Below are 21,678 nucleotides of genomic sequence, written 5' to 3' on the forward strand. Positions count from 1 at the left end.
CATGCTGCCCAACGCAGGGTTTAATAAATGAAATAGTCGATCAATGAAATAATATCTCAGGCTGTACCTCCTAACTGAAATGATGCATCGCTTCATAACGCAACAAGGAAAAACAGCACTGTAATATTGACCATTTGAGAACTGCAAAATGGGTTTTACCTTTAACCTGCATGAGCATGAGGTTCTTGTAAGGCACAGCGCTGTTGTTGGACACGTGCTCAGAGATGTTGACGCTGCGGAGGTTGACGCTGCTGAAGTTCTCCTTACTGGCCAGGCCTGCCAGAGCAGCCTCAGAATACTCTGAGGTCTTGACCACTAAAACACAAGGAGGACACGCATCATGAGACTACATGGATGCTTGTTATGACGTTTGTGTATGAGGACAAGTGCAGTCGTATTGCTTCCATGTATTGTCTTCATGTTATCTGTATGTCTTTTTAACACACACACACACCACCACCACCACCAGTGCCATACACTCACTCTTCTCAGCTTTTATCCTCTTGCTCTCCAGCTGAGCCACATTGAGTCTCTGCTCGGTGTACTCGTGTCTGATGTCCTCCCTGGCAGCGAGCATCTTTAGAGGGTTACGAGATGACTGCACATTTCGGGACGGACGCACCGCTCGCTTGTGCTGCACCATAGCTGAGGTTAACCTGAGGAAGGAGCAAAGTGAGGTTAGGTGCATTATGGGCAATGAAGCATAATGACATGAAGCATTTGGCTGATTGACCGGTTGAATTCTTTAATGATTGACAGACTGAACGGATACCTGATGAAGCACTCACTGAATTAAACCGTATAGTCAGTGCTTTTATTATTAGTGTATGATTAGGGTATTAGGGTATGATCAATGACCAATTTTACATGATGATAGAGGACATTTGTGGGGTTTATCATCACATCACACAGTTTAGATGCTCAGCACACAGACATACAGGGAACCATATTTAAAATTATTTGTATGCTTTAAAAAAATAGTTAAGGGTCAACAACCATTTTAGACATTCATCCAAGCATTGTCAATGACATGTTGTTCTTGGGATCGGCACTAAGAATCCACTGGCTTGTGCATCTTCAGTGGCTGGGTTAAATTACTATCAATAACATTTCAGTTATTTTCTCACTTGGGCCCCTGAGAGCCGAAGATGGCATCGAAATCCTCGTTGATCTCGATCCTAGTGGGCATGCGTGGGAAGTCGGCTACATGGCGGTAGAACTTGGAGAAGACCTCGTCATCCAGCCTCATCACCTCTTTCACTGCCTTTTCAGTCACTGTCAGGGTGGTTTCCTGCAAACCAGCCACTGGATGAAGACACGAGAGAGGGAAGGTGAGAGTACTGCAGAGAGCTGAATGATCAGAGTCACTTTTATTAGCCAAATAATTTTGTGCATACAACGAATTTAACTCATGGGGCAACCACATGAAAGACATAGGATGTAGCATAACATTATAAACACAGGATATCTAGTGTATGTTAAGTCAGAAAGGAAGCTAAAGGGATTTAGAGTATAATGGCTTTAATCTATAGTTTGCAAGAATAAAAACTAACAAGTTCACATGTACTAAAAAGCTCAGCTCTTATCTGAAGCTCTTTTAATATACTTGTATACTTTATAAACTTTAATATACTAATGCCATGCACCTGTAACCTTTTGAATCAGCCCACCTTGCTACACAATCTTTCAATCAGATCAGCCTTTTCGTGTCCATTTGTCTATTCATACCTGCCAGCTTAACAGTTCCTCCCTGTCATCTCAAGTTTCATGCGCGTCTTTGACATTTAACCACCCAGCTATCGTCATGGCCCCATTTATATTTACCCCAGGGAAGAATGTGTAAGGCTTAAATTTACGTGTGTTTGAGCCATATCTGTGTACATCAAAGTGCATATTCACTACTAAAAATAATTTAATATGGGCATTTTACAGGTAAATTTCCAAATTTGTGCATTATCTATACTAAGCAAATACACTACTACAGTCTGGTGAAAGATCTATAACAGTATTTCAGACAAAAGCATCCAATTTACACCATCAGAGCAAGTTAAAGTATTAGGAACAGAACTGAATTAATAGCTAGACTAGATCATACAATATGGAGTGTGTCGTCCTATGGTGTCACATTCTCCACTGCTGTATCTGTTACAACACAATTGTAGTGATGAGTTGGTCCATTTGGGCAGTTGTGTACTGTAGAGAGTTTTATTAAAGACATAAATGATTAAGAATGTGTCAAAGAGAGAGATTTAAAGTATATTTTCAATAAAGACGGAAGAAAATACCTTTGCTATTCAGTCGTCCCAAGAAGCTCTCCAACTTGTCCAGCTTCTTATCGGACTCCATGTCTCCCTTGGCCTCAATTTCTAGGAATGAAATTACCCATTTTAACAGCTATGTTAAAGAGACTAGGCTTGTGTAAGAGAAAGGACTGTATCGTCTTAGATACATGCTAATTGACCAAGAGATGTTTCTGGAGGAGGATCTGAGGCCCCTTCATGTGATAACTCAGCAGGAGTTACTGGAGATGCTCTGCCCTTTTTCTTTTTTTTTGTGGATTTTCCCCCATTTTTCACCCCAATTGTACCCCGCCAATTACCCCACTCTTCCGAGCCGTCCAGGTTGCTGCTCCACCCACTCTGCCGATCCAGGGAGGGCTGCAGACTACCATGGCTCCTCTGATACATGTGGAGTCGCCAACAGCTTCTTTTCACCTGACAGTGAGGAGTTTCACCAAGGGGATGTAGCGCATGGGAGGATCACGCTATTCCCCCCAGTTCCCTCTCCCCCTGAACAGGCGCCCTGACTGACCAGAGGAGGCGCTAGTGCAGCGACCAGGATACATACCCACATCCGGCTTCCCACCCGCAGACACGGCCAATTGTGTCTGCAGGGACGCCCGACCAAGCCGGAGGTAACACAGGGATTCGAACTGGTGATCCCTGTGTTGGTAGACAATGGAATAGACCACTATGTTATCTTAGTTGCTTTGCTCTTTTTGTTTTATTCCAACCCTCTTCTCCCTCTCCTTTTATATTATTTCGTCAAGGTGTTCAATATTCTTTGAACATAATCTGAAAAATTACAAATAAAAGAGTTAATCTCAAAAAGAGAAAGAACTGTATGAGAGCCTGAATGCGTGTCTTGATCCAGGCTGTGCGTGCTTCACTGAAAAGTAAGCTTACTGTTGTCTATATGCAGACTTTGCATATAGACAATGAATTACAAATGACTGTTGAAGACATTTTGTGTGAGTTTTTACCAATAATTCAAACATTTAAAGGAAAAGTTTGACTATATTAAATGTTTTATTTGCATGAATGATTTGTTTGTTTCCTGGGCAATGTTGTAGAGCAACATCAAACAAGTGGACTTAGATTTTCTTTATTTTTGTTTCTAGCTGAGGGACATTCCATTCATCCTTTTTAATTTATTCAGGTAACAGGAAGACTGGGAGGGAGACAGATACATGTGTTAGTTATGGTGTATTTGAGTAGTGATAAATACAAACACATTGACACAATTGTCTGATGCCTCACATTATAGTACTTACAGCTTGCGCTAATTTGCAATACCCATCCCTAGATGTGTTTTTCTTTTCAGACCCCCCCCCCTTTTTCTGTTGGGGCACCCGACCAAGCCGGAGATAACATGGGGATTCGAACTAACGATTTCCGTGTTGGTAGGCAATGGAATAGACCGCTATGCCACCCTGACGCCCCTAGATGTGTTTTTCTAACCAGCCGAACATAAAGCACATAAAATGCAACAATTTGATATGAAATAAGGAAATAAAAGATGAAAAAAGAACTCAAAGATCAAAACACATTTAAAACAAGGAAACATTACGATCATGGGTGGGCCAACAGAGGCATTTTAATTGTGTGACTCCAGAGACAGTGGACATGACCGTCCTTCCTTGTGGAAAGACTCAGAGACTATGGGACTCTCTAGGTACAACTATGGAGCTACACTTGAAATGAGGATAAAAGATTAGAGTGAGAGAGCTTGTCTCACCTTCTTGAGGCTTGCTGACAGCCGGCATGCTGTTTTTGAGTTTGGTGGACACTGGCGACAGGATGGGACTGATAACAGAGGAGGAGGCTGCCAGCCCTATGGACACAACAGACACAAAGGGGATGATGAATAACATATTGAACTATCTGGAAAAAAAATATCTAGATGACCAATTTTCTTAACTGATCTTAAATGCCATGATTTAGCTTCATTGCATTGCATTCGTGGACATAAATTTTGCATCAGAAAATATCTATTGAAAGCAAAACCTGAAGGTAAATTACAGTATAATATAGCAGAACTTGTTAACAAATATTGGCCAGCTGCAGTCTTGCAGCATTTACTGATGATTCACAATTTACAAATTTTGACTTTCTAAAATGTTGCAAGATCATTTGAAAGAAGAAGAAAGAAAGCCACTTTATTTTGTCATTGTAGGTTACAATGAAATTTGTTCTCTGCATTTAACCCATCCTATTGTATAGGAGCAGTGGGCCGCTGCAGCACCTGGGGGCCAACTCCAGTTCTTCTTTCCTATTGCCTCGGTCAGGGGCACATGTAGGAGTATTAACCCTAGCATGCATGTCTTTTTGATGGTGGGAGGAAACCGGTGCACCCAGAGGAAACCCACACAAACATGGGGAGAACATGCAAACTCCATACAGAAAGGACCTGGGACGGCCTGGGGTTCGAACCCAGGACATTTTTGGTGTGAGGTAACAGTGCTAACCACTGGGCCACTGTGCTGCCCCAAAGATTAGTGACTGTATGAAAACCTGCCTATTTTCACCAAATCATGGTTATCTCTTGTAGGAAGACTGTAAATCACCGTTAACAAATAACCACAATAGCAATGACCTTTCTTGACCATGCGTGCGGCCACCGTGTACTGGCTGGAGTCATTGGCTGCTCCCTTGCCCTTTGTCTTCCAGGCGTCCTCACAAGTTGAAATCATCTGTTTCCTCTCCTCGATGGTCATCTGGGCCTCGATGTCTTCTCCCATCCTCTGGACAGAGAGTGGAAATTAGGCAAACATGATCACTAAGATGAATTAAAGTACAGAGGTAGGTCTATGGCAGGCTGCGTCAGATCCATTAGAACTGGTAACAAACCAAGGGAAAGGCAGCTACAATGCAGGGTTATTCCACTATATTTTTTTTCAAAGTTTACCTCTGGATACATAGGTGAAAGTGCACTGGTTAACTTGCTGAACCACTTCAGGGTTAAGAAGTAACTCCGGATTTGTTGCTGTCCTCATACACACTCCGCTGCATAATTTGCACTATCCAGTAATAGGAGAGCTGCATCACCTCTCACACAGCTCTGCTGTAACTGAGTGTGACTCCACAGCTCCCCAAGGACCCATTACTCATGTAGCGATGGTGCTAAACCAAGCAGGTATAAATAGTTTTGACTACATGGTGCGCATTCGAGTGCTAAATGCATATCCTCACCTGGCCGCTGTACTGCATTTCGTCTTCACTATCCAGCGGCAGGACTGAGAACAATGCACTGAATTGTACTGGTTTGTTACTTGCTGTAACCAAGTGGAACGCCACAACTCCCAAGGAGCACTAAATTTGTGCAGCGACCGTGACAAACCAAGTAGCGATATGGCAAAGAGACTTGAAAACGGATAGGCCCGTTCAGCCATGCAAGGCCTGTTCAACCCATGTCCTTACCTGACTATGCTGGTCAATGTACTGACACTTTTGGCCGAGGGAGATAGGAGGAGAATAGGTGGAAGAGAAGACGGGCTCCTAGAGGGATGTAGAGGTGGGTGGATAAGTGAGAGGAAAAGGAAAAAAAGAGGACGGTGTGGAAAATGATAAACGTGCAGATATATAAACAGGACAGAGAGAGGGGTGGACAGGAAGGAAAGATAGAAGGCAAACCAAAATGGAAGTGCACTCTGCATACATTTATTTATTAAAAGTAGTAGTAGTAGTAGTAGTAGTAGTAGTAGACTCTGCATAAATTTGAAAATATAACAGTTGAAAACATATTGCCGTCTGCAAATACACCAGGATTTATTAAAGTTTACAGCAGTAACCATGATTAGGTATTAGGTCTAAGCAAACTACTATATTTTGTAAATGTAATAATCAAACTGTTAGACCAATCAATATGCACATATATCAAAATGTCCAAAATCACACACAATTTTATGTGCATGATAACATATATGTGTGGATGTGTGGTATGTTTTTCAATATTGAAATGCTATTATTCCATCTATCCATTATCCAAGTCGCTTATCCTATTCAGAGTCGCGGGGATGCTGGAGCCTATCCCAGCAGTCATTGGGCGACAGGCGGGGAGACATCCTGAACAGGCCGCCAGTCCATCACAAGACCTATCTTATATGATACGCTATATTATTATAAGTGACTTTTAAACAGGCCACTGTTGAGAAATACAACCCTTTCTGGGGTACAGTCAAAGGGCAAACCATTCAGACCCCACTTTGCCCATCAGATTCATCGCAGTGTGAAATGCCTTCATGTAAGTGAATTGGGCCATGCCTGTTTCAGCTGTACAAATATGTCAGTTGAACATCATTAATGATCCAAAGAACAAGATGCATCTTTGTGCAAGTGAGTAGTGTTAGAGTTAAGGACATTTTTCCATCACAACTTTGTAAATCGAACAAAGCTTAACCCAAGCTGAGCCAGGCTTACATCTGCAAGCACATCACACATCTAGTCATATCTTGTGCGCTGCATGCACGATGCAGTTGACATCAGAATTAGAAAAAAAAAAGTGAGCTTTCAAAGCAAGTGACCACTGCATCTGCTTCAGAGAGGAGTGTTACAGACCAGCACCAGCAGTGAATAGCAGAAGCCCACAGACCTGGTGGAAGCACACAGCCTCACACAAAACTCAACACAAAGCTGTAACTGCACAGCACCGGTCTTATCCAAAGCTTTGGTGGGGGCTGGGGGTGGATACACACCAAGCAGACTGGCTGAGCATCAAAAGAGCTTACCCACAGCTGTTCGGACACAGACACAGCAGAATACTCTTGAAGCACCACCCCTTCCTCCTGAGGGGTCAAACACAGGGGAAGTGGAAGGTCAGATGGGGTTGGGGGGGGATTGGCAGCCATTGTTGCCCTAATAGGTTTAGGGGTGTGATGGCTTGGAGGATTACGATTCAAGGTCTTAGCAGGCAGCTTCCCCCTTTTGCAGAATATTAATGTGAAGTGGACCAGTGGAAGCGAAAGTCTAGACTAGTGGTAGAGATTATTTCACAAGTGGGTGAGCACCACATTCAGAAATTTTGGGACTTGTGCATTTCATGTAAGCAACTCAACAGGTCAAAAGTCTTTGTATATGCAAACTTGTCTGGCAATCAAAACAGATATTGGCTCAGGTTCATCTGTGTTCAGCAGCCATTGAAACCAATAGAGTTCTTTCCAAACACATCATCAAGCATTACAATCAATGCTTTATTTAGCACTGTCTTTTTGTCCTTGTGTCATTATTTATGATGAAACTCTGTAAGACAATAGATGCCTTTGCACAAATACTAACAAGATAAACGTTAATACAATTGTGCTTGATGAATGGAACGATCCTGGCTCCCACTGAAAAGACATTGTACCATATCCTCATGCTATCTTCCTCCTAATACTGTCAAATGAGCTTTCAAAGCCATCAGCCCTTGACGTTAAAGTGAAACACTAGTGCTACAGCGGGTGCTGATCTGGTTGGATCTTGCTGAGGGAGGGGGTTTCTGCCCAAGACCCCAGACTGCTAATTCCTCAGGGAGATTGCCCCCATATGCCGACTGCACTATGGCCTACAGGGGCGGAATCTGCCCTGGTCTGGACCACTGAGCTCCATACAACAGATGGACAAACAGGGAAATGAAAGGAGTACTGAGCTATAAGATCAGGGATAGAACACAAAATGGTGATTTTAGGAGGTTTAATGTGGCGGTGTAAATGGCTATTTATCTGTGGGGATACACAGTCAAGCGACTGTGTAGCCATGAAGCTTATTGTGACTACATTGAAAGGAATTTGTGCTGACGTTTAATCGAGGACACTCCAAGTATTTACATACCCCACATCTGTTACAGTTCATTAATATGAGTATAATATCAAAATAAAACATATCATTTCCATTTATGAAGATGATAATGACTCCTATTTGCCCATGAGTGGGATCTAATTGTACAAGACTTGTGAAAGATTGCAGGAGGTAGGACAGTTGGCTTTATGTCTGAAAGTGACTCTCAGTTTGTTCTTTCCTGACAGTTGATAAATGGGGTGATTGGTCACTTTAGTTAAAAAGACAACCAAGGGGCGCCCGGGGGGGGGGTTGTCTATTCCATTACCTACCAACGTGGGGCTCGCCGATTCAAATCCACGTGTTACCTTCGGCTTGGTCGGGCATCCCTACAGACACAATTGGCCATGTCTGCGGGTGGGAAGCCGGATGTGGGTATGTGCCCTGGTTGTTGCATTAGTGCCTCCTCTGGTTGGTCGGGGCACCTGTTCAGGGGGGAGGAGGAATTGGGGGAATAGCGTGATCCTCCCACGAGCTACATCCCCCTGGCGAAACTCCTCACTGTCGGGTGAAAAGAAGCGGCTGGCGACTCCACATGTATTGGAGGAGACATGTGGTAGTCTGCAGCCCTCCCCGGATCGGCAGAGGGGGTGGAGCAGTGACGGTTCAGAAGAGCGGGGTAATTGGCCAAGTACAATTGGGGAGAAAGGGGGGGGGAATAAAAAAGACAACCAAGATTTTGAATTGGGTTACCCAATTTCTGCACAGGAATCACTGAAGGTTCATCTGCTGTAATTATTGTCTCTCCAAGAAAAAAAAGATTCATTTTCTAGACTTTTTACGTTTGACCAGCTTAAGATACATTTGTGGTCCCCTTCAATCCAACATATAAATAATAAAAACATCATATGCAATCCAATTTATGTGATTATTGATATTTTTTGTTGAGCTGAATGTTCAAACCAATGTGTCAAAGCCCTACATTTCTCAAGCATCAGACTAGTTGTGCCGGCATCCTTTTCAAGAGTGTTAAACAGTGTGCTTACCCTGACCTTCGGACCTCATTTACACCTGGTATTACCATATAATCTGGGACACTTTGTCATTTCACTTCATGGACTTCATGCACAATCCTGCTCCACAAAATAGTTTTCTGCATAAAGTGTAATCACACAAAGCATGAATCGTGATCGCATGTGCTCGACCGCCTCTGGATTTTGTCTGGCTCCCATTTGTCACCATATCGCATGCAGGTGTAAATGTAATTACACCTACACTTACACAAATACCATGCATGTGTGGTGGAATTGGTGAGACAGCAGCGCCAAGGGGGTAAAACATCATCTCTGTAACCATTAGTTAAACGTACTGCGGTTCATTCAGAAGGTTGCCATTTTCTTAGACTCAACCAACTTTGGCATGAACCACTCACACTATAGTAAACAAGTTGGAGAAGCAGTTGCAAACATGATTGCAGCAAATAAAATTGCTGAAGAGTGAAGAGTTTTTTTTTCTTCTTCTCCCCAATTGTATCCAGTCAATTATCCCACTCTTCCGAGCCGTCTCGGTCTCTGCTTCAGCCCCCCTGCCGATCCGGAGGGCTGCAGACTACCACACAGCTCCTCCAATACATGTGGAGTCGCTAGCCGCTTCTTTTCACCTGACAGTGAGGAGTTTCGTCGGGGGGACGTAGCGCATGGGAGGACCACACTATTTCCCCCAGTTCCCCCTCTCCGAACAGGTGCCCCGACTGACCAGCGGAAGCACTAGTGCAGCGACCAAGACACATACCCACATCTGGCTTCCCACCCGCAGACACGGCCAAATGTGTCTGCAGGGACGCCCGACCAAGCCAGAGGTAACACGGGGATTCGAACCAGCGATAACAGTGTTGGTAGGCAAGGAAATAGACCACCATGCCACCCGGACGCCTGAAATTGTTTCGTTTGATCATTGTTTTGGACCACAACAGACAGAATTGACATCCTCCAACCCTTTTGTTTTCTTTGCATAGTACATGTGAACAACGAGATTCACTTCAGTGTTGACAAGATGCGTACAGTGAAAACACATATCAAAACCAGCTGTGAATGTGAAGGACGCAACCTGATTGTTCACTGTCTAGAATTCAGGGATGGGCAACGTGATCCAGAAAGGGCTGGTGTGGGTGCAGGTTTTTGTTCCAATCAAGCAGTTACACACCTGAGTCTACAAATCAAGGTCCTTAGCAAAGACTATTGGTTGACTAATAGAATCAGGTGTGTAACTACTTGGTTGGAACAAAGACCTGAAACCAAACCGGCCCTTTCTGGATCATGTTGCCCATCCCTGGTAGATAATAGCTCCAGGTATAGATCACATGAAAATACCAGGTGTAAATGGGTTTGGGGGGGGTCACTTTGTTCTATTTCTAAGTTTTCTATGATTGACACCACAGTGTGGAGAGACTGACCTTCTTGTAGTTCTGCTCTGTCTCCCATAGCTGAGTATGCTGCTCAGTAGCAGCCACCTTCACCACCTCCTGCTTCTTGTTGATGCGATTCCTCCAGTCCTCCTCACCACTCTTCTTCAGTAGTGCCAGTCTGACACAAACACAGTCACATTGCCAAATCAACATAAAATTCACACACTTAAAAAATTCCCTTATCCGTTTCAAACCTGGAGCTGTATCCCACCACCTGCCTACCTTACGCTAACTCGGAATACTATCTTATTGACTCAAACAGCCACGTTCATACATGAACCTATAAACCTATATTTGTATTCACTTCCCACACACACACACACACACACACACACTCTCTCACTCTCTCTCTCTCTCTCATGCTATGCATTGGTAAATCCTTGTCTTATTTCTTCCCTTACTATTAACTTGCATCCATGCACAAAGCTTGCTGCATTGCATCTTTAAGCATGCTCTATAAGCGTTTCCCAACCCTGTCCTCAAGGAACCCCTATCCTGCAGATTTTCATTGTAACCCTGCATTGGTAGCCCTGCTTGTACTTACTCAACCAATCATCTCACAGCACTTAATTATGCAAGGTGTGCAACATCTGACATAATTCATTGCTGATTGGTTGAATAACTACAAACAGGTACCTATTCAGGGTTGCAAAGAAAATCTGCAGGATAGGGGTTCCTTGAGGACTGGGTTGGGAAACACTGCTCTATAAATAAGGTTCGATTTAGCTGGTTCATTGATTCAATATTTTGTGATAATATGTTGCTGACATTACACGATTCCTCACCCAATGGTTTAGTTTTTAAAAGCCTAATGATACCAACAATGTTTGTTTCTAATGCGGTGGATCCAGTGGCCTATTAAATGGCACTGCCTTTTGAAAAGAAAGAAAGAAAGAAAGCCACTTTATTCCATCATTATACAGGTTACAATGAATTTTGTTCTCTGCATTTAACCCATCCTATTGTATAGGAGCAGTGGGCAGCTGCAGCACCCGGGGACCAACCCCAGTTCTTCTTTCCATTGCCTTGCTCAGAGGTGCAGACAGGAGTATTAACCCTAACATGCATGTCTTTTTGATGGTGGGAGGAAACCGGAGCACCCGGAGGAAACCAACACAGACATGGGGAGAACATGAAAACTCCACACAGAAAAGACCTGGGATGGCCGGGGTTCGAACACAAGGACTTTCTTGCTGTGAGGCAACAATGCTAACCACTGTGCCACCAAAGCCGCCCAGTTTTGTTGGCTATATATTCTTACCATCCTCGTACTATATCTGCACTGACTTGTAGCAGCATTGCCAGTGTAAGTAAACCGGATGTTGGTGTAAATTTCATAGAATTGTTGTGGAATCCACGGTAGTGCAGTGGTTACTGTGGTCGCCTCACAGCAAGAAGGTCCTGGGTTCGAGCCCTGGGATAGTCTAACCTTGGGGGTCGTCCTGGTTCATCCTCTGTGTGGAGTTTGCATGTTCTCCCCATGTCTGCGTGGGTTTCCTTCCCACAGTCCAAAGACATGTAGGTCAGGTGAATCGGCCATACTAAATTGTCCCTAGGTATGAATGTGTGTATGTGTGTATGTTGGCCCTGTGTGATGGGCTGGTAGCCTGTCCAGAGTGTCTCCCCGCCTGCCGCCCAATGACTGCTGGGATAGGCTCCACCATCCCTGAGAGCAGGATAAGCGGTTCGGATAATGGATGGACGGATGGATGTTGTGGAATCCTTTTGAGAGTCCTAATAAGGGACTATGTTATCGATCAAAAGGAGAAGCTTAAAAACATTCCTGAATCTGTTGATAAAAAGCTTATATGACTTAACTGCTTTTTTTCTTCAACCTAGGTACGACAACTTGTGTTGTAATCTACCTATGATTAAACACGAGCACAGTAAAAGAAAGAACAGCCAGTTATCACGTGATACAGTTTTAAATCATTACACTTTTTAGCAGTCCTGTCAATGGTAAGGAGGAAAAACCAGGCCACAGATTTATGTTACAGGGCCTGGAGAAATCACTGTGGGGAACAAGGTGCCAGGGTCTCCACAGACCACAGGAACACAGATAACGGATGGCTTAGCGTTGGAGGGAAAAGTATGTCATCCTCTCTCCTTCGTCAGTGAGGACAGGGCAGAAAAGAGGGCATTAGGAGGAGTAAAGCTCCAAAACAAGCTCAATCTGGGCAGCTTTGACCTCGGTGACAGTAGCATGTGGAGTTTACAAAGGCGTATTTGTGACTTGCAAGAAGTTGCACACTCTGACCAGTCTGCAAAGTACTAAAATGTGGCTGAACCATGAACTCCTCTCATTTTCTTTATCTCAGTGCTCTTGAGCAAGCTACCCGCAGCAGAGGGCTATGTTGGTGCTGGGCAGCTCCACTGAGTGTGAAGCAAGGCTCCAGCAGCAGCTGTTAGAGGAGCATGTGTGCTGATTCAAAAGAAGAAAAAAAATATTACACAGGTCGTTTTGAGTCGAGAGGAGACAAGTATTATTGCTAATAATAGATCCCTCTCACCTTCAAATAAGTAAAAGAAGAACCAACCTATATAAGGGGGAGGAATACGCAGTGGTACAGTTTGGCTCGCTGTGACCTAAATCTGTCAACTGCTCTATAAATGGTGAAGTGTTGGAATTTAACTTTGCCAGCAAAAAAAAAACCCTCTGTCAGTAACTACAGATCTAACCTTCCTCTCATTCATTCTTCAATTTGTCAGCGTACTTGGGCTAAACGATGTTGAAATTTTCCACATTTTTTGTGTGATGTGTACTGCAATATTAAAGAATAAAGAAGGGTTACATAATTTCAGCAGCTATATGCAGCTTTTTTTGGATCCCCCCCCTTTTCTCCCCAATTGTACCTATCCAATCACCCCACTCTTCTGAGTCGTCCAGGTCACTGCTCCACCCCCTCTGCCAATCCAGGGAGTGCTGCAGACTACCACATGCCTCCTCCGATACATGTGGAGTCGCCAGTCACTTCTTTTCACCTGACAGTGAGGAGTTTTGCCAGGGGGATGTAGCGCGTGGGAGGATCACACTATTCCCCCCAGTTCGACCTCCCCCCTGAACATGTGCCCCGACCGACCAGAGAAGGTGCTAGTGTAGCGACCAGGACACATACCTTCCCACCCACAGACACGGCCAATTGTGTCTGTAGGGATGCCCGACCAAGCCGGAGGTAACACGGGGATTCAAACCGGCAATCCCTGTGTTGGTAAGCAACAGAATAGACCGCCACACTACCTGGACACCCACACATGCGTATACTGAGTATATGTTGATTCTGAAATTATCTTATGTTCAGCTCTACAGCCAACCAATTGACTGAAAAAACTCCACAGTCAAGAAGTTAAATAATCCACACATTACATATTGGAGCATACTGTAGCTCCAATGTTATAACAAGCAGAAAGTCAATGTAAGCATTGTGTTATTTAAAGAGGTACAACCAACACAATATAAGTCTGTCTCACCTTAGGCCAGCTTTCCACCACTCACCTCTCTTTTATGGACATCTGTTTGGTTGACATGTTGTCGAGTAGATGTTCACCAGACCCGGTGGGGGACAGCAGATCTCCTGAGTGGACGCAGTGCCTGCTGAAGTCTTCGCTGTGGTCCAGCGGCAGGGACTGGGATTTGACCAGCAACTGTGGGAAGGACTGGGGCTTGGGAAGGGTATGGGGAGGCACCTGGGGTTTAGGATGAGCCTGAGGCTGTGGCGCTGGCTGAGAGTATGGTTTGGGGAGGGGCTGGACGTAGCCTTGAGGTTTGGGTTGGGTTTGTGGGGGTTGGGTGAGGGGTCTGGGGTGGGTGGGAGTAGGTTGAGTGGGTTGGATGTATGCCTGGGGTTGCGGTTGGATGTAGGATTGGGGTTTGGGTTGGGTTGGAGGTGGTTGTTGTGTCAGAGTTTTGGGTAGAGTCTGAAGGGGCGGGGCAAGGGGCTTCTGCTGGGTGCTGGAGACGTGTGATGCACTCCTGGATGACACAATTTTTGTGGCGGGCCGTAATGACACAGGGTGATCTGGAAGCCCTGAAACAAAGGTATGCACATCTTTAGAAACACAAACAAATGTTGTCAAAGACATGTATGCACCAAAAAACATGCACACAGCTGCAGAATACATGAACAAATGGCAGTGTTTGCAAATGTTATACTGTGCAACAGCAGGGCAGAGTAAATTGCACTTTAAATCCCGTGTGTAATCAAAACACATCACATGAAAACACACAGATGACATATGCACACACACACACACACACACACACACACACACACACACACACACACAGATACAAGATTTGCACCTGTATGTGTTCTTTTGGCTTCCCTGAGTCACATACAAAGCCTGGTGTAAGCTTAGAGTACTGTGTGTGTGTGTGTGTGTGTGTGTGTGTGTAGCTGAGTGTTCCTCACACTATAGAATAATGGACTACACTATAGTTTCTAAAGCACAGCGTCCCTCCATGCAGGCCTAAATTGAAGCTTTAAGACTACAAGACAAGGCTCTCATTGTGTGTTTCATGCCATTTACCTCTCTCGTGCACGCACTCGCCAATTGTTCAGCATTCTCTCACAAAGCACTTTGATCTGTACCATGCATGGCATGTGTACATGCATGGGAAAAGACCACCCTTGGGCAAACACTCAGCATTATCACATGTAAACAGGTCAGGGGGCTGCCAAGGCACAAAATGGTGCTAGGGGACCGCAGCCCCCTTTTGCCAGCCATGACATTGATAAAAGCACATTCACTGTCCCACATGAGAGCCTGCAGTATCTGTTTGCTGACAAACAGCATGTCAGGGGAATCGACTTCCTCTTTGCAGACAAAGGAAGTCACGGGGAATATGAATGGAAAAATATGCAAATTAAATGCAACACAGACATCTCTCTCTCTCTCTTTGATATTCTCTGAGAATTAAACAAATCAGATACCCCCAACTGAGGCGAGTGTGATTGCAGCTGGCAGAGAGCAGCCATGCATGGAGACATGCTGCATAAGACAATGAGGGTAATGAGAATCGTCACCCACTTTTTTTTTGCCTCAAGACATCGCTTCCTTCGTCTCCGCCTGTCACTCCCACTCCCCTTTACCACTCCATCTCCCCTCCCCTTTCTTTCTGTCATCTGCCTCCTTTCATTCTTCCATCTGCCCTCGATTGTCCTCTCTTGTCTCATATACCCCCACCCACCATCCCCCAGCCTGTTTGAATTCGAGAAGTCAACCCCCCCACCCAATTTCCCTCCTACCTGACACGACAGCCCGGCTCCTGATGCTGCTCCTCTCCACTTGCTGCAGTTCTTGCGCGGAGGAGCTGAGAGCTGCTGCAGCCTCTCTCCGTTGTCTTCCTCTTTCTCTCTCTCCTCCTCCTCTCTCCCTCCTCTCTTGGGAGTCACTGTCTGTAGTTCCCCCGCTGGGCAGCAGCTCTGGCTCACCCCTCCGTGAACAAGGGTCAGCAGGGGGCTCTCGCTGGCTGCTGATGAGGGTTTGTCTGCTGTCCTTGTCCCTGTCTGGGGAGAGCGGCTTTCCCTTACTGCCGCTGCCTCGAGTCTCCTCACTGGCTCCTCCCAGCCGTCTACCCCAAACCTCCTCTTCCTCCTCCTCCTCATGCTTCTCTCTCCACCCCTCCTCCTTTCCCTCCTCCTCCTCCTGCTCGTGACTAGTGGAGAAGCGGGAGGTGGGAGGAAGGGGGGGGGAGGCGGTGAGCTCGGGCTCGGAGGGGCCGGGGTCCCCACTCTGGGTCATGGAGAAATACCTCAGCGCCCTCTCCTGGTGGCTGCTGGTGGTGCCGCTGGGGGCAGGCTGCTGTTGGGCAGGGTTGTAGGTGACAGTGGTGGATTTTCCTAGGCGGAGTCCATCGCCGTCACTGCCACCACTGCCACCACCGCTGCCTGGGACAACAGCTACGGAAGCTTGAGAAGTGACAGCCGCCACGGAGCGGATGAGAGAGGCTGACAGGGGCTCCAGCTTGGTCCCGCCTCCATTCTGCAGCTGCAGGAAGTGGAAGGATGGGTTCAGAGGTTAGGATGGATAGAGATGTGTACAGGATATATGAAGGTATTGTAGAGAGAAATGAGGGAAAATACATGTGATGGATAGGTTTAGGGAAGCCAAGTGTAAGAGAAATAAGAAAAGATGGACAGATTCAGAGGGAAGGATAGGCAGCTGTAAGAAAATAGCATTGATGACATGCAGAAAGAATGGAATTGATGGGTGGATGGATGGATAGATGTATGATGGATGGAGGAAGAAACAGATAAGACGGAAAAAAAGGAGGTTGAAAGGAAAGAGAATAGGCAACCTTAAAAAACCAACATTTGATGACTGACAGAGGGATAGATGGTATGTATGTATGGATGGATGGAGGATGGCAGGAAAGACAGCACCAGTCAAGGCAAATGAGGCAAAAGAAATGCAACAGTAGTTCAAGGTTTTTGATCAAGCCACACAGAAACTCATTCGTTAACAAAAACCATCCAGGAGAGATGGGGAAAGGGGAGATATTCACCAGTCTACCACGCAAAACAGTTACTCTCACGAATAACATTCACCTTCTACATCATTGTCTAACCTGGATCTGGGCCTGCAAATCACTCTTTTTAGCTTTCTTTCAAATTTGCTCATTCATCGTGACTATTTAAAGTTTATTTTTCCCTGGCAGTGGTCTTATTTCAGGAAAAAAGCATGGCAATAGGTCTCGTGTATGTATATATCAAAGAATTTGATTGGATTCTTGTATTTCAATGCTGTTAGCCCGTGTATAACGTGGAACATCTAGGAAAGCTTATGTTGGTGAATTGAGTGATGTTCTTCTCCATCTTAATAATTATCAAACGGTGACAGACTGTGATTTTACATACAAATCTTACTAAGAAAGAGATAAAGTGACGCACTTCTTTGCCTTGTTGATCATCCAGAGGGATCTAGACTAAGCCAGTGCAAGTTGAAAATGGCTGTTTGATGAGGCTAGGTTGAAAAAGTAGTAAGAGGTCTGTTCAAACGGAGGACAAAATGTCAACTAAAATCTGTCTAAAAATGCTTTGTAACTGAACAAACCAAATGATTGCAAAAGTAATCTGTAGAGCGATTAAAAAAAGCCCATGTGAATCCTCGTTCAATTCAAGCTGATTATCAGATTGCAGTTTGAAGGTGTGTATTGACATTCTCACATTCACTATGCCGGAGGTCATCATCAAGCACAGATTCACCTGCATAATTGTTTTCAAGGCAAATGACTTTTCAAAAACAACCAACAAGCCATACACGACGATGCGATCAAATGTCCCATGCTTGTCATGCTATGAACAAGCATTTCAGGGCAGACAAGCAGCTGACATCCTGACATGAAGGGCGATTGAGGACAAACTGATGTAGGCCACAACAAGTTTGGCTAACATTGAAGCTAACACCACATGCCAGAATATAAATGCAACACTTAAAAACAGCAGGGCATTAAATTACAATTTTAACCTTAAGACCATAGGCTATATCACGTAAATGAACAATCATTACGCTACCATAAGCAGCACTGCCTTGCCAAGACAGCTTTGTTGACTAAAATGAACCATACAAGCTTCGACAAAGCTATAAATGCCATCGATCAGAGTGTCTGCAGGCAGGTGATCTTACATGTTGTCCCTGATTGGTGACTAAGTCACCGTTTGATAGTGAAGTGGTAACCGTTGGCTCAGCCTCCTGTGTAGACACCAGGCATTAACTATAAATACTTGGAACACAGTTGAAGTCAAGGTCAAGTACTTTGTTGTTCTCAGAACATCAGTTCCCCTGTACTCACTCAGCAGGTGAAAGAAGAAGGAAAAGAAGAAACTTCTCCTTGGACTCATGCACTAAAGAAGAATGACTTGCAAACAATAGAGCATCTATATTGTGTGAAGCTATACAGTGAAATCCAGAATTACTTAAATTGAATGTTAAATGGTACGGAGGCGTGTTGTGACACAGTAGAGATACACATTCATAAGAGTGCACTGCCTTGTGCATCCTGAGTGGCTAGGTTTGAGATACACATTCATACACAGCGCAAAATCGTTCTTCTTTAGGTTTATTGGCGGTTGGCAAACAACAGTTTGGTGCATTAACACCACCAACTGGAATGGAGTTTGGACCAGAACGTCTATTTAAAAAAAACCTCAATCTTCTCAATCAAACTGGCTATTCTAAGATACTGAAATAAAATTCGATAGCACCCATTTCCTGAATTCTTTTGTAGAATGTATATTAAGCCCAATTTTACCTGTTCCTTTCTGAGGTTTCGAATCAGATTCTACCTTTCTGCCTCATACCTCTGACAGTGTAGCACAACATGCTCTAATGTTTCTTCTTGCCCACTGTAGTCACATCTGCCTGTGTTATGTTTGCCTATTTTGAATAGTGTACCGTTTAGTCCAGTGTGTCCAAATCCAAGTCTAGATATTATTGTTTCATCCCTCCTGTTCCTTCCTGCACTCCTCATTTCTCCCACTTTCCTTTGAACTCTGTAAAACCATTGTCTTTTCCTCTCTTCCCCCATTGCTTTTGCCACCTCTCCTCCAATCTCTGCTTAATAATGCTCTTGATTTCTGTCTTGCTGAGTCTAACCGCTAATTCAACGTGTTTATTTTTTGTAGCCTCCTTTTCAACCATATCTGCCATTTCATTGCTTTTGACACCAATATGCGCCGGTACCCATAAAAAATGTATTGTCAGACCCATCATTTGAATTCTGCACATTTGTTGTACTTCTATTAAAATATACGGTCTGTTATTTGAATGACTACACTGTAAACTGGCGAGTGATGCAAAATCGTTTCCGCAGTTGTTGGTATCATGGGACATCTAGAGGCTGCTGAACTGAATGGCAGGAGGCGAAGGCACTCTGTAAACACTGTACTTTATGGTTCACCTCCAGTCACTAGTCTGCACCATGAACCCTTTTTACTCATCCCCCTCCAAAGCAACATAGAAACTGGTGCGCCGAAAAAGCCCCTTGCTGCAATTACTGTAAGTGACCTGGAAGCAATTCCTCTCTCTCCAGGGGCGCCTGTTCAAGGAAATGCAGTTGTGCAACCATAGATGTTCAACATTGTGGAAATGCATTAACTAGTGAAGAGGCAGACAGTTCATGAATGCTCCCATGGTTCTGCTGATTGCTTAGGCTGACATGTTAGACATGCAAACCTACGCCCCTGGCAAGAAGGTGTAGCTTGCATAGACTACCATCAGCCTGACATGCATGACTACCCAGGTTTAAAACCCTGATGGAATGAGGTCACAAAGTTATAGTTACACTATTTACTGGTTTGCTGTCCATGCTATTTTTGCAACCCTGGCAGTCTCACCCGAATCCCTGCACCCCAAGGTTTGGCTGCTGTTAAACTGCACACCTGCTCTCAAGTTTCTTTTATGAATTTGTACCACTGATTTGCCCGATTTACCTCTACTTTATATGAACAAGGGAAACTGCAATGTATTATGGGTAGGAATAGAAGGAGCAAATCAATCTTGTGTTATGTTGGGGACTTGTCATCTTCTCCAGTATATCTTAACTATGACTGACTGTTAACATTAGCATGTGAAGAAATGTTCATCACCATCATTACTACTGGGGTTACTGTTTTTACTTTTGTTTTTTTGTTTTCGGTTAGTAAAAAATACAAGGGAAAAAGGTCTGTGTACTCTACCTGTTCCACCTCTCCTTGGGTGATGGGCTGCGTCTGGAAGCGGGCGTTGGCTCTGCGTTGGCGGCTGTCCCCCTTGTCCCCAGACCCCTCAGAGGACTTGGCAGTGGGCTGGGAGAGGCGGTTGAACAAGGCCATCTTCTCAGCCAGGCTGAGGCTGGACAGGTCAGGCTCATCTGCTAGCAGCTCTTGAACACCTCCCTCCATCTGGGGCCCGGATGGCGGGGGTGGCTGCTGGAACTCCTGGTGCTCCTGGTTCTCCCTTTCCTGGTCTGGGGCTCCTGAGCCTGGCTGTGAGGGCGCCTGGAGGCTGAGGTAATGATAACAAGATGTGAAGAGTCACGCTTTTTAACATTACTGAACATTTTAGTCCTGGACTTGTGAATACAGTAATTAAATGTTGTTCTTTGTGTCATTTGTTGTAATAAAAACATTACTCCCAATGGGTGGAAATGGAACAGAATACGATGTCCTGGGAAATCTGTACTATAAGTATTTATAATACTTTTATCCAGAGTAACAAACAACAAATGCAATACATGAACAATCTTATATTCATGTACTCAACTACAAAGGCACAGTCTATACTAACACATGAGGGACTACAGTCGTTCATGATCATGACATTAACATGAGGAAGCAATATAAGCAGAAATATAAGCAGCAAACATCACTGCACTCTGAAAAGTATACCATAATTTACATTAACAAATATCCAAGTGTCAGTCTTTGTCTGTATCAGTGTACCCATTCCCCCATGCCCCACTGAATGTCATGTACCTATGTTTGCAGTAGGTAGTTGTATCTGTGCCTGCACCCATGTGTGTGTATCAATGCATATATGTATAAATGTAAATGTGTATGGAGGTAAACTTGTATTTCATTCAAGAGGCTATCAACTTGATTCCCTGCACCAAAAGCTGGAAATGCATGTTCCAAATGTGATTACCAAGATATTGATGATATACCCTAATGTCAGCTATGTAAATAAATGTGAAGCCCTTTGCAAAAATCACAAGGAGTGGCAAAGGACCCTACTGTCAGTAGATCAGCACACATGTCAGATAATCATATAATGCACTGCAGTTATTTGCAGCGGCTACAGCTAACTCCCAGCAACAAACTAAGTTAAACCTGTGTCGGTAAACAAACTGTAGGCATATGAACCCAGCCATCAAGAGGCCTTTAAATGGTTCAACCTTTGACCTTTCCATGAGACCTTTTTCTTTACTGATGTACAAGACCAACATGTCCAAAAAAACTATACAAAGGAATGCTTGGAAAATGGGCATGGGAACTACTTGAAGCTATTGTGTAAACACTGGCTTCTTTCCCCTATAAGGTGCACACAGCTCTCCCTGAGAAAGGCAACACGTGAGGCAGCAGAAATAGCAAGGTAACGTGAGATGGCTGACATGTCAACATAATGTCCAGCAGAGGGCGATGTTGAGTAAAAAGGCTCTGAGGAGCTTGCAACTAATTTAATTTAAAAACAAGGCCACCACCA

General features: G+C 44.5%; 1 protein-coding gene across 1 annotated transcript in view; it reads right to left on the minus strand.

Annotated features, from left to right (window-relative positions):
• Window positions 1-21,678, minus strand: part of LOC130123513 (supervillin-like) — a 77,103-nt gene that overhangs the window by 31,860 nt on the left and 23,565 nt on the right. Inside the window, exons 14-26 of the mRNA XM_056292699.1 lie at window positions 20,175-20,481; window positions 18,124-18,189; window positions 15,744-16,485; window positions 13,991-14,522; window positions 10,486-10,615; window positions 7,007-7,063; window positions 5,700-5,777; window positions 4,876-5,023; window positions 4,018-4,113; window positions 2,286-2,366; window positions 1,128-1,305; window positions 484-656; window positions 160-315 (exon numbers count right to left, since the gene is read on the minus strand). Coding sequence (XP_056148674.1) covers window positions 160-315; window positions 484-656; window positions 1,128-1,305; window positions 2,286-2,366; window positions 4,018-4,113; window positions 4,876-5,023; window positions 5,700-5,777; window positions 7,007-7,063; window positions 10,486-10,615; window positions 13,991-14,522; window positions 15,744-16,485; window positions 18,124-18,189; window positions 20,175-20,481 — 2,744 coding nt within the window. The remainder of the gene's footprint in view (window positions 1-159; window positions 316-483; window positions 657-1,127; window positions 1,306-2,285; window positions 2,367-4,017; window positions 4,114-4,875; window positions 5,024-5,699; window positions 5,778-7,006; window positions 7,064-10,485; window positions 10,616-13,990; window positions 14,523-15,743; window positions 16,486-18,123; window positions 18,190-20,174; window positions 20,482-21,678) is intronic.

This window comes from Lampris incognitus, chromosome 14 (genome assembly GCF_029633865.1).
Source record: "Lampris incognitus isolate fLamInc1 chromosome 14, fLamInc1.hap2, whole genome shotgun sequence".
In the NCBI taxonomy this organism is placed as follows: domain Eukaryota; kingdom Metazoa; phylum Chordata; class Actinopteri; order Lampriformes; family Lampridae; genus Lampris; species Lampris incognitus.